The sequence below is a fragment of the Gadus chalcogrammus genome, chromosome 7 (genome assembly GCF_026213295.1).
Source record: "Gadus chalcogrammus isolate NIFS_2021 chromosome 7, NIFS_Gcha_1.0, whole genome shotgun sequence".
Classification (NCBI taxonomy): domain Eukaryota; kingdom Metazoa; phylum Chordata; class Actinopteri; order Gadiformes; family Gadidae; genus Gadus; species Gadus chalcogrammus.
The window spans coordinates 30134409-30148460 of NC_079418.1; the positions used below are offsets into that span (position 1 = coordinate 30134409).

Genomic DNA, 14052 nt, shown 5'->3' on the forward strand with positions numbered 1-14052 from the left:
TGACAAACAAGAACTATGATAGAAACAAACATGTACCCAATAGATGTCAAGGGAGACCTTAATATAATAATAAAAATAAGCTCATACTGACAACAACGCTCATACTAACACCCCAACACTGCCCTGACCCTTGACTCAGTCTATCATGGACTTTACCGTCGCTCTCTCCCAATGAACCAGGCTTAAAATCCAACCAGGCTTAAATAGCCAACCAGGCTTAAATAGCCAACCAGGCTGGCTCTGATCTGTGAGGCTCCACCTCTAAGCTAAACCGAAGTTAGTGTAAATCAATTAACCCACACCCCACGCTTAACCAGCCAAACCACATAACTGTGTATAAAGGTGTATTATATACTCACAACATAAAACTAATACATTACACCTTTATTCGATCCGGTGACATAAATAGAGGGCGTTAACGTGGACCTGCCCTTTAAATGGGGAGAACTCTGATAGGCGAGTGAATAACAGTTTGTATAGACTATAGATTATGACTCTGAGTGACTGTTATGGCTTGATATGTGGAGTGAACACAATGCGAGATGTGCAGATCACGGCTGTTATGAAAGACCTTTAACGATGCAACCACGGAAAACTAGAAATGATCCGTCAATCAATAAACAGCGAGCAGAGCAATTAAATGACGTGTGTGATTCTTAACTGGTTGTGACTATACAGGCTTGACGAATGTTCTTGATGACAGGGAATTCAGAATGTATAGAAAAAGAAAATGCATCAAGGGCAAATGGCCATGCAATGTTAAAAATAGCCTTGCCGGCTTTCCATGCCCCAGGGCTTAGTCTATAGCGCTGTATGTGTATGTATTCCAGTCGGTGTAACCCAGTGACGATTGAGAGTCACTTCATCACAGTTTCAGGCCGGCCTCTTCTTCCTATGGAGGAATAGTCATTTAGTTTTCCTGTCAACCTCCCGAGTGCAATCGAGTTGTGGTTTCCGTGATGGTGGACGATATGGATCGAAAACTTCCTGGAAAAGGATGTTGTTGATTTTGATTAGTTAATGGGTCTGGACTGCCTGGCGGAAAGGGTTCACCTCTGGGTTCAGAACCATCACGTGGTCCAGACAAATTCAAAAAAATCATCTACCGAAACCAATTTTCATGCTTTGTCCAATATGGACCATCTCCTGATACCAAGGTTATGGTGGGTCTAATGTTGGATGCTGTCCCTTACCAGGCATCACACTGACCCCCTCTCCTCTGATACCACCCACACAGATATTCATTCCCAGAATCTCATGAAAAATCCACCACCGATCCAGGAACGAACAAGTACCTCTCCTACACACACACACACACACACCCACCCACACAAACACACACACACACACACACACACACACACACACACACACACACACACACACACACACACACACACACACACATCACACACACACACACACACACACACACACACACACACACACACACACACACAGAGACAGGCAGTAAACAGACACATAAGGCAGCTAAGGCAGTCTTAACACATAATGCACAAGAAACAAAAGAGCAACACAGGCAGCTGCTGTTAGTTTACGCAAGCGGATTAAGTGTTGAAAACATTGTAACGTAGCAGTGTTTCTGTTCCTGGATGACCACTCACAGAGAAAACATGGACTGAGAGAACAACCCAACGATGAAAACAGGATCTGTGCTCTTAGAAAAGCTTGAACCTTTACACCGTCAACGTTTCAGTACAATCTTCTGAACTATGTGAAATAGGAAGTGGTGGAACAAAGAGGAAAGAGAGAGAGTGAGAGAGAGTGGGTGTGAGAGAGAGAGAGAGTGTGGGCAAGAGAGAAGAGAGAGGGAGAACAAGGGAGATGTCGCAGCCTACCTCCTGGTGAAAGAGGGGGGGATGGGGGAGAGACAGAGAGAGCTCGGGCTCCCATTCAGAGAGCGACTGAAGGTTGTAGTGATGAGGTAATGTGCTTGGTAAATATCGAACACAGCCGGATGTGAAGTGACCCTGTGCTTGATGTGGGGTTTGTAATTCATTTGTGGTTTGGGTTTGGCTGGCATTGGCGGCGGTTTTCAATTTGCCAGAAAACGAGATCCCTCAATTCATAATCAGAGTTAATCTGAGATTACATTTTCTATTTCTATAAATGTTCTGTTCTTAAATTATGTTCTGTTGAAAAATACATAAAATACATACCTATTCATGATGAGGTTTCAAAATTGGTTTGCGAGTAGAAAAGTATACATTCTTGGACCCCCGCATAAACATCCGTCATGTACTCTTTCTGCGCGTGGCTGGGATCAGTGTGAAAGGTCAAATTCAGTTGTTTTGTGTGTGTGTTTTTGTGCGCGTGTGTGAATGTGCGCGCGCCTGTGCTTAGAGCTGTAAGCTGATTTGATAACACGCTTAAAGGGATCCCAGTTCTGTGCTGGTACGCTGTGCATTACATCACAGTAGCCCACCAGTGTGTGTCTGTGTGTGTGTGTGTGTATGTGTCTGTGTTTGTACATGTGTGTTTGCGTTTGTTTGTATGTGTCTGTGTGCGTATGCATGTCTTTGTGTGTGTGTGTATGCATGTGACTTTGTATATGTGTGTGTGTGCATGTCTGTATATGTATGTGTGTGTGTCTTTGCATATGTCTGAGTGTGTATGTGCGCGTGTATGTCTGTATGTGCGTATATGTGTGTGTGTGTGTGTGTGTGTGTGTGTGTGTGTGTGTAGTATGTGTGGTTGTTAGCCTAGGGCTCAGAGGCGCGGGGGGGGGGGGGCTTACAGTGTTATAGATCCCCCGTAGACGGCAGTCACATGGCAGCGCACTTGGACCAATGGCATGGCATGTGACTGTGCCATGCACACCCACGCACACACACTCACACTCACACTGACACACACAGAGCCAAAGTGAGTGGGCACACAGACAGACCTTTGGCTCTTAAAGGCACACCACTGCTCAGCAAGCACACATCAAGGAAGGAGATAAGCTGAAAATAACCTGCGCTACCGCACAGACAGCTCAGCCGGTGGAATGACACACCACATGTCGGTTTCAACACACACACCCACACAAAAACACACACACACACACGCACACACTGGTGTCAACACTGCCACTAAGCCCAGATAAAAGAGCAATATATGATGTGTTATTGTCCTGTTCTGAACTCGTCGTGAGGCTGTTTATATCCTCGGTGATGGCATTGGTTGTGGTGATGGTTTGAGGGTTCTCTGTTGTGCCGTCAGCCGATAGACTGGTTCCACTGGAATGATTCCACTGGATTCTGTGCCATCATCCAAGATGGTCAACCTGAGTTGTTATGGAGTCCAATGGTTCAAACGTACCGCATGAGCCGATGTGCACTCGTTATTCCTGTAATAATTGCCTCAATCATTAATGAATTGACCTGAAAGTGTCCAGCTCCAGTTACTATGTTCGTCAATGATCTGGTCAATTCGTCTGGTTATTGATTTAATTGATTTGTTGAGTCCATTTCGGTCATCACTACTCTGCGTCATACAAGGAAGCGACATCCTGTTCCCTTATGTTTCCTGAACAATTCGTAATGGTTACCAGTAATCTGAGCAGGAAATAACTTACATTGGGTATTCTCAGCAGTAGGCCTTTCGGAAACGGACCATAGAGGGAACCAGGGTCCTAAAGCTCCTGGTGTTCCAGCAGAACAGTCTTTATTATGGTGTCCGACGCTGGAAGGAGGTCTCTATAAATTAGGGATGCACCGAAATGAAAATTCTTGGCCGAAACCAAATATACTGAAACAGTTGGCCGAAGGCCGAAACCGAATACCGAATGTGTCTTTTAATGTTTTTTCGTTCATTTTGCTTTAATTTTTTTTACCATTGCATAAATCGAACAATTAAATGTCCTTTATAAACTTTTTTGTCTTGCTTTTCTATAAAAAAAAACAATTACAAATTTGATACAAAATATTTATTTAATACTGAACGTTTTCTAACATTCCAGCAGACATGTACCTTTAAATAAATTATATATTTTTTATTTTTTATTTTTATAAATAAATAAAAATGTTCGGTGCATCCCTACTATCAATGGGTTCCAACGTGACCCATCCTGACCTCCATGGCTTGTGTTTGTGTTTCCAGATCAATCTCCGGCTGATCCTGGTCAGCGGGAAGACGAAAGAGTTCCTCTTCCTCCCCAGCGACTCGGCCGCCGACATCGCCAAGCACGTCTACGAGAACTGGCCAATGGGTGAGTAGCTTAACCCCCATGTGACCTGTTAGTCAGAACGTGCCAATGAGTGAGCGGCATAACCCCCATGTGACCTGTTTCTCAGAACTGGTCAATGAGTGAGCGGCGTAACCCCCATGTGACCTGTTTCTCAGAACTGGCCAATGAGTGAGCAGCGTAACCCCCATGTGACCTGTGCCTCAGCCAAGGTGGTGTCCTGTATGGCCTATGTAGTGGACAACAGGGTGTTCCACTCACAGCCTCAAGGTTGTGGGTTTGATCGCCGAGGTCTGCCCCAGTACCCTTAGGCATCCTTGAAGGTCCTTCCGCTCTGAATGAAAAGCGTGTATTGAGGACACTACCCTGTTAGTCACGGTATGGATGTTAGCGGCTGCTAAATAACTAAATCGTAAATAGTAGTCTCTCGAAGAGTCGCGGGGTTGGTTCTGAGTCACTTCCGCCGTGCTCACAGGCAAGAGACGTGCGTGGCACGCTGATGAATAACTAGATGTTGTTTCACAACACAACTGTGATTCATAACGTGACCTTGTGGGTTTGTTCAGCCTACCGACTACTGGAACACGGGGACTCCTCCACTCCTCGGCCAAAGCCAAACCATCACCGTTGAGGTGTTTCTATGTGGGTGGGGGCGTCGACGACAGAGCATTGATTGCACTGCTAAAGATGTGCTCATTCCCTCTGTTGTTTTGTCTTAGTCGTAGTCTGTCCATTCAGGACTGACGGCTCAGAGTGGTCAGCCCTGTCTGAGGCCCTTGAGGGGACTCTGGAGCCCGGAGCCTAGTTACATGGTGACATTCCATCAGAGTGTCCACTGTGTGTGCGCTGCTAACAATACAACAACACAGTCACACAACCGGAGCGCTGCCGGGGAAGCAGGAACCCTCTGTGGGGGATGTGGAACGACTGAGCCAATTACTAGTGCTTGGAACGGCTTCCCTTCTGGTTTGGCGCAGACTCACACTCACACGTACACACAACCACGCGCACACACACACACACACACACACACACACACACACACACACACACACACACACACTCACAGGGGATGGATATATCCACTCGGTTTCAGGGAGGGGAACCAGGGTTTCTCGAGGCCAGGAGTCTCCTTGGCAGAGGACCCCCTGATTTCCATTGAATGCTCCGGGAGTTGGAGAATCCCGGAGCGCTGGCTATCGGCAGCAGACAGGAACGTGGGAAGACAGTGGAATACAGATGTGGGCTGAGACTCACATCTGGAGACCAGGCCCCTCCGAATTCCCTGATCTCTCGCTCTCACCCATTGTCTGTGTCTCTCCCTTTGTCGGTCTCTCTCTTTGTCTCTCGCTCCGTCTCACTGTCTCTTTGTCATTCTCTCTCTCTCTGTCTCTTTCTCTCCCTTGCGCTCTCTCTTTCTTTCTCTTTCTCTCTCCCTCTCCCTCTCTCTTTCTCTCTCTCTCTCTCTCTCTCTCTCTCTCTCTCTCTCTCTCTCTCTCTCTCTCTCTCTCTCTCTCTCTATTATATAAGGTCCCTGGTTGCTCTTGTTCTCCTGCAGTCTTTGCTCTTTTTAGTTCTCGTCCAGTGTAGTCCATCCCATAATACTCACACAGTACTTGTTCAGTGTACAGTGTTTGTGTAAGATGTAGTGGACTGATGCACCATGGGTATTTCATGCAAAAAGTGATGCGCTTGTAATCTTTGATAACGGCCATAATGTTTGTGCCAGTGAGATAAGAGCTGTGCATGCTGGGAAATGTAGTCTTCTGTATGAAGAAGAAAATACCATTGGAAAAAGTAGGATGAAGAGTGAAGATGTGAAGAACACAGTGGTGCAATGAAATAAAAGGTGCAATAAATAACCTGTTCTGTGTGTCTGTCTCTCTCCCTCTTGCTCCCTCTCTCTGTCTCCCTCTCCCTTTTTCTCTTTCTCTCCCCCTCTCTATCCCTCCCTCCCCCTCTCTCTTTCCCCCTATCTCTCACTCCTTACCCTTTCTCTCTCCCTCCCTCTATCTCTCCCCCCCCTCTCGCTCTCTCCCTCCCTCTCTCCCTCCCCCTCTCTCTCTCTTTCTCTCTCCCTCTCTATCTCTCTCTCCCCCCTCCCTCCCTCTCTCCCCCCCCCTCTCCCTTACAGATTGGGAGGAGGAGCAGGTGAGCAGTCCCACCATCTTGCGGCTCATCTACCAGGGTCGTTTTCTCCACGGCAACGTGACACTAGGAGGTGAGGCCGCGTGTTGCACGTTACACACGATACACACACTTTACACACACGTTACACACACACTTCCCATGCACACGCGAGAAACACAAAGAATGTTCTAGAAGTACGGAGAGGGCTTTGGGGGCGTCAGGGAGGGGAGCGGTGAGACAGGTAAAACGCACACACACACACAGACATACACTCACACACACACATAAAGCCATACACAAGCCCGCATACACACACAGCTCCACAGACCCACAGACCCACACACACCCACACACACACACAAAGACATACACAGGGAGGCACGCACACACAGACACACATTCACACACTCATGCATGAACACACACATGTTAAAAAAACACATTAACAAGTGGTACTCAGGAGTGCGATGGTGGAAACTTTGTGAGCAAGAGAGAAAGAGAGAGAGAGAGAGAGAGAGAGTGAGAGAGAGACAGAGAGAGAGAGAGAGGAGAGAGAGAGAGAGAGAGAGAGAGAGAGAGAGGAGAGACGAGAGAGAGAGAGAGAGAGAGAGAGAGACAGAGAGAGAGAAAGAGAGAGAGGAGAGAGAGAGAGAGAGAGACAGACAGAGAGAGACAGAGAGAGAGAAATAGAAAGAGAGAGACAGAGAGAGAGAGAGAGAGAGACAGACAGACAGTGAGAGAGACAGAGACAGACAGTGAGAGTAAGACAGACAAAGAGACAGACAGAGGGAAATAGTGAGAGAGGTAGGGAGACAGAGAGTCAGACAGACAGACAGACAGACAGACAGACAGACAGACAGACAGACAGACAGACAGACAGACAGACAGACAGAGAGAGAGGGACAGACAGTAAAGAGAGAGAGAGAGAGAGAGAGAGAGAGAGAGAGAGAGAGAGAGAGAGAGGGACAGACAGTAAAGAGAGAGAGAGACAGAGAGAGAGACAGAGAGAGAGAGAGACAGAGAGACAGAGAGACAAAGAGAGAGAAATAGAAAGAGAGACAGAGAGAGAGACAGAGAGAGACAGAGACAGAGAGATAGAGAGACAAAGAGAGAGAAATAGAAAGAGAGACAGACAGACAGTGAGAGAGACAGAGACAGACAGTGAGAGTAATACAGACAGAGAGACAGACAGAGGGAAATAGTGAGAGAGGTAGGGAGACAGACAGAGAGTCAGACAGATAGAGAGAGAGAGGGACAGACAGTAAAGAGAGAGAGAGAGAGAGAGAGAGAGAGAGAGAGAGAGAGAGAGAGAGAGAGAGAGAGAGAGAGAGGGACAGACAGTAAAGAGAGAGAGAGAGAGAGGGACAAACAGTAAAAGAGAGAGAGAGAGAGCGAGAGAGAGAGGAAAAGAGAGAGAGACTGAAGGGGAAAACAGTAGAAAAGGTCGGGGAAGAGGAGAGAAAGGAGGGGTGAGGAACTCCAGGAAGGGGAAAGAAAACAAACAGGGAGGGAAAGGCGCAAAACAAGCCGCTCACGCTAAAAGGAAAATGGCGAAGTGTGGATTGAATCCGATCCCCCGGGGGCGATAGCTTCCCTCTGACGGGGGTGTTGTGCCGCCAACGTCCACACACTCTTTGTCCCCTTAACACTCATCCCATTAGGCCGTCTGATAATTCACTTATCGGCGGGTTAGCATGTTTGCGGTCTGACTCAGAATCCTCTTTAAGTCAGGCCAAAACTCCTGACGGCAAGGATAATGCCAGGAATTCCTGCCAGAGTTGTTCAGAGTCCGGCCGGATTACAGCCCTTTGTGGATTCAATGGGTTCAATTCAGTGGGGAACAGGGCAGGGAAATATTAGTTCTGGGTTAGGTTGTTGGTACACATGCATGCATGCACCAAACACACATAGACACACCCACATAGCAGATAACATCCATGACCTAATATTCTCCATTCTGTGTCTCTCTCTCTCCCTCTATCTCGCTATCCCTCTCTCTCTCTCTCTGTCCTATCTCTCTCTCTCTCTCTCTGTCCTATCTCTCTCTCTCTCACTCTCTGTCCTATCTCTCTCTCTCACTCTCTCTCTCCCTCTCTCTCTCTGTCCTATCTCTCTCTCTCTCTCTCTCCTATCTCTCTCTCTTTCTCTCCGTCTCTTTCTCTCTCTCTCTCTCTCTCTCTCTCTCTCTCTCTCTCTCCCTCTCTCTCTCTCTCCCTCTCTCTCTGTCCTATCTCTCTCTCTCTCTCTCTCTCTCTCTCTCTCTCTCTCTCTCTCTCTCTCTCTCTCCTATCTCTCTCAGCTCTCAAGCTGCCCCTGGGGAAGACCACGGTGATGCATCTCGTTGCCAGGGAGACGCTGCCTGAGCCAAACTCCCAAGGTAACAACCTTCCCGCCCCTCACTGTCCAATCACATCTCTCTGTTGAAGTCGGCCTGTCTGTCTCTCTGTTGAAGTCTGCCTGTCTGTCTCCCTTTCTATGTCTGCCTGTCTCTCTGTCTATGTCTTCCCGTCAGTCTTTCAACGTCTCTGTCTTATCTGTCTAGCTGTCTCGTGTGTCTAGCTGCCTTGCCTGTCTAGCTGTCTTCTCTCTCTAGCTGTCTTGTCTGTCTAGCTGTCTTCTCTCTCTAGCTGTCTTGTCTGTCTAGCTGTCTTCTCTCTCTAGCTGTCTTGTCTGTCTAGCTGTCTTGTTTGTCTAGCTGTCTCTCTGTGTCTTTCTATATCTGTCTCTTGATTGAGAACTTTTTCTCTCCTTCCTGGACAGAATCCCTTACTAATTGAGAGTGTGTGTGTGTGTGTGTGTGTGTGTGTTTTATTAAACAGGTCAGCGGAACAGAGAGAAGACAGGCGAGAGCAACTGCTGTGTCATCCTATAAACCCTCCACCTCTCCTCTTCATCCTCCATACTCTTCCTCCTCCACCCCCCTCCTCGCTACACTGGGCCTTCCCACCCGACCCCTTTAACCCTGGGCCTGGCACACACACACACACACACACACACACACACACACACACACACACACACACACACACACACACACACACACACACTCTGAGAAGGCAGGCCGGGAAACACATAGTTGATAAAGGGTATTGATTACTGATAGGCGAGATTCCTTTGATGTACTTGATTGATTATGATTATGAGAACATTTCGTGGCAGGAACTGGATCCTCAAACTGTTGCATGATAGGTTTTAAATGTTCTAATGTGTTTTCCGGGCCATAGAAACACAAACCCTGTCAGTTTTGTGTCGTTGAACCTCATCTCGCAACCGCACAGACGGAATTAGCCCGAGGACCCCCATTTCATTGGCTATGAGGTTGAAAAGCACCCGCCTTCAGAAACGGACGTTGTAATTGGCTCGGACACTGCTCTCAGTGCACTCAGTCCGCTCCGCCCTCTGTTGTGCTCTGCCTGAGTTCCTCCGGGTTTTCAGGTGACTGAGGTGTGGCAGTGCGACGAGAGGCCAGACGCAGTGTGCTCGTCTGTGTTAGCATTAGGCTCTCAGCCGGCCATTCTACCTGCTGGTGTTTGAGTGACGTGCTGCCCCGGTTTCTGCTCGTGGCCTTTGCCCTCTGATGTAAACACACAACATCGTGCCACACACACACACACACACACACACACACACACAGACTGCATGTGCCCTTAAATGCACAACTGAAAAAGTGCATAACAGAGCGTGTGTATATGTATTAACTCACTCGCTCATGAGTCATTGCCTAACCCAAACACAAACACACACTCACACAGACAGACTCACACAGAAGCAATGTGCGGCTGGTGGTGTTTTTCGTGTGTCATCTATTTTTTGGGGTCGGAGGGGTCATGCTGTTGTGGCTGTTGGACCCGAACCGAGCATTGATGTGGTGACACCCCCACCCCCCGCCTCCCTCCCCCCCCATCTCCTAGTCCATCAGAGGACCAGCGAAGAGGCCTTGCCCCCCCCTGCCCCCCCCCCCCCCCCCCAAAACCGCGAAACCACGATGGATCTAAATGACAATTTCAGTTGGGAAATGAAATTGCCAGCCGATATATTCATCACATTTGTTCTTTTTTAATCCTTTTCTATTAGAGATTAACACCCGTCCCTCCAGTTTCACATTGTCCCGTCGCGCTGAGATGGTGAAACGTCCTCTGTGTGGAAGCATGTGCTCCTCCCATCTGATTCTAAATTAGAAAAAGACAAAAAAAGGTTATTTCATTTTTAGATTATTTTCCAATGGGAAAATGTTTCAAACAAAAGGTGACGTGTAGAACAATTTAATGTTAATCTTATATAGAAAATTATGACTCTAAATATTGATTTATATACAGTATATTGGTGTTTAGTCTGAGATTATGTACACGGTTAGCTTTTAGCCTGTTCACTGTCAGACGCTGTATGCGTTTTGAACCTAAACGCAGAGAATCCTTCCCCGAATCATGGACGGAAGATTTGTATTCTCTTGTTTTCACTGCTTTATTTTTCTTTCAGTTGTTCATAATTTAATGTAATCAAAAAGTTTTGTGTTATTTGTGCTGTTTTTGTTTTATTGAATTGCTTTCTAACAGAACTAGGTCTTAAGAATATTGTTTATATTGATCAGGGTTCAAATCTGTACAGAGATAAATAATCTTTTCAAACCAATTGTAAATAGCACTAATGCTCCCTTCCCCCTTCCAAACTTCAAGTGGAATACATCTGTAAACTAAATAAAAAAATACTATTGAAGCCTTTGTGGTCATTAATTATCTGAAGAGTGTGATCGGTTAAGAAATCAAATGACTCTATGGGCCGTTTTGGGCAGAGATAATAACTAAAGTAAAAGAGACGATTTGTGTTCTCATAAGGAAGTAATTACTATGGTTTTGCGGTTGAATTGCCATAGTTCATTTAACAAACTTCAATCCAAAGCTCTTTAGAGTTAATACAGATTCAAGGCAAAACGAATAGGGAGTTTCTGCTAAAAAAATACTTTCAAACCCAGTAGCCACCACATTTCCCTTGCACAAAACAGGTATTGTAGGCTTGGTTACAATCAGTTTCCTCCAGGGCCTCATGTCACCTGCTTGGTTAACATGAGGCACAACACACGAACACCCCACAATCACACCCTTCAAAACCACCTTTTGATCATTTCAGACGGGAACGTCAGCACAGACACCATGTTTTAGTATTCCTTTCAACACCATTTTGTTTTCATACATGAACATCCAACCTTACTAATGCCATCCTGCTATAACTCAGGCAAAAACTTGCTTCTAGATCAGTTGGACGATTCCTCATCAAATATTTGGGTCAAATCCCCAGGGATCGTCCATGTGATCTTTTGTGTATCCGCCGTTTTCTTTGTGGGTTAACCTGCCGTTGAAACGTGTGCCCCTTGACAGTCAGAACATAATGTAAGCCAACAGTGCCCTCATGTGGCTGAATCCCACGTGGCAAGCAAGTCACTAGTCTTACGGGACTTTAATGGTACATTGATCATCAATAAAACATAAATATGAATAAACGTAAATAACATGTATTTATTACAAACCATAACATGGAGGCATGCGCCATAATGAGTGGTTACCACACAGGTGAATTGAATTTGTACTCAGAGTTCATATCAGGTGAACAATTCTAATGTATGAGGTTGTAATGCAGTGCTTTACGGGATCTCTTTTGACATGGTGTTGATATGAGAAGCTTTTCATAACGATATTCCGGAGCCTCACTGATGTCCTAGAACAATCTTATAAAAATAATATAGGCCTTCTGTATTCCCCCTGGCTTAACATATGATAAGGAAAATAAATATTGCAAAACTGTCAACAGATCCGGGCCAGTCTTGTGACCACATGGATCACGAGAACATTTGTAAAACCTTATCAGCCTCTGGCTACCAGGACTGTTTATTTCTGGGTTGGTGGGGACTTAGTGGGCAAGTCAACACTGGAAGGGAGTCAGAGAGGATGTCCTATTTCAGGACAGTAGGACAGTGTTTTCACAGCTGTTGGACTTTGTGTGTCAGATCTCATCTGTATGTAAAACCCTACTGCGATCTCTTTTTGCATTTTCGTTGCCCATGGATGTGTTAATTAACCCTCACAGCAAGAGTGCCGGTGTTGTGTCGAGATCTGTTTCCCCGTCGAGATGTGTTTCCCCTAGTCCCCGCCCCCGTCCGAAATTACCCGAAAAGGCCCTCTGTTCCATAGGAAAGGAGGCTCACACATCTTTCAAATTCATACTGCTGACTTATTTCCCCACAAGAGATAAGTGCTGTGATTTTCAGGCTGATATCATTCAATTTGACCATTTAGAACAGGGGGAACGCATCCTGACAGCTTGGAATATTACTGTCAGATACTGTTCCCCCTCTGTTCCATAGGAAAGGAGGCTCACACATCTTTCAAATTCATACTGCTGACTTATTTCCCCACAACAGATAAGTGCTGTGATTTTCAGGCTTATATCATTCAATTTGACCATTTAGAACAGGGGGAACGCATCCTGACAGTCATTATCTGGGACTAGGGGAAACACATCTCGACGGGGAAACAGATCTCGACACCCGCAGGATTCGTGTGCGTTGTTGAAAATAATTGCAGAAGTTATCTGCCAGGTTTAGTAAACCTCAGCAGAGTGGGAGGAGACAGAGCCTGAAACCAAAGGGCTGGATTAGGTGAAAGGAAGGGGATATTCACAGTCACTAGATAGCCTAAGTAGGTTGTCTGGGCCTCCATATCATGACTATAATTTGTTATTTGTTTTAACTTAAAACTTTACTGTGCGTGGTGTATTGCATTAAGCAAATATACGGTAAGGGAATACACATGATAGGAATCAGAACATACACACTTAAAAACACAGGTGAACCTTTGTAATATGACGAACCCTGAGATCCTGAGCGATCCTGGGGCGACATCTAGTGGACATTGGACATCACAACAATTACAACGGGGACTATGCTGTTGCAAAACTCGGGTCTCGGGAGAATTGCCATTGTGGAAAAAGCAGGTGGTGTGTACAGCTTTGCTCCTCTAGGGGCACCCTTGCATGCTCTAGCCCAGGGGTCTTCAACGTTTTCCAGGCCACAGTGATTGAGAGATGGAGCGGGGACCCCTACTTATATATTGTTTAAAATGGTGTTTTATATTAAACTGGTCCAATAGTGCCATGTATAAATGTAGCTTGTTATTTTGCATTCAATACTAAGATATTCAAATAATACACAGGTTCATATATTCATGTTTTTATTTTAAACATGTGCAAGGTACAGGGTGGCCATGCCACTGCCATTCATAAACATAACATAACATAATAAACTGATACCTGCCAAGATCAACTGTCTGTCAATTGCATGTAATCATGCATAAAAGCTATTCAAATTGACATTTTTAGAACATAAATGTGGAAACGAAAATTTGTGATTTTTGTTAGTGTCTTTCCTATCACGCAATAGTCCGGTAATTTATCAACCCCAGCGTGTCCGGTTTTTAAGCGACGTCAACGTCTTTGGTGGACTATTTCTCTGCTGATCGCTTATTTTCCCGATAATGTGCGTTCTGTACATTATCCATTACATCAGGGGTTTTCAAAGTGTGAGAGAGTGAGCCCCCCCTCAGAGAAAAAAATTCAGCTGAGCCCCCCCCCCCCCCCCATTTTTTTTTTTCTAAAGACCTGTGTTTTGAAAGCTATCTTAATTATTTTACACATTTTAAACATCTCTGATCATAAAACATATTTTTTAAACATATTTTTTAAAC

General features: G+C 45.8%; 1 protein-coding gene across 1 annotated transcript in view; it reads left to right on the forward strand.

Moving 5' to 3' along the window:
- Nucleotides 1–10240, forward strand: part of ubl3a (ubiquitin-like 3a) — a 28567-nt gene extending 18327 nt beyond the window's left edge. The window contains exons 2-5 of the mRNA XM_056594422.1: nt 4105–4213; nt 6324–6410; nt 8619–8696; nt 9139–10240. Coding sequence (XP_056450397.1) covers nt 4105–4213; nt 6324–6410; nt 8619–8696; nt 9139–9191 — 327 coding nt within the window. The 3' untranslated portion in view covers nt 9192–10240. The remainder of the gene's footprint in view (nt 1–4104; nt 4214–6323; nt 6411–8618; nt 8697–9138) is intronic.
- Nucleotides 10241–14052: the final 3812 nt, after the last annotated feature.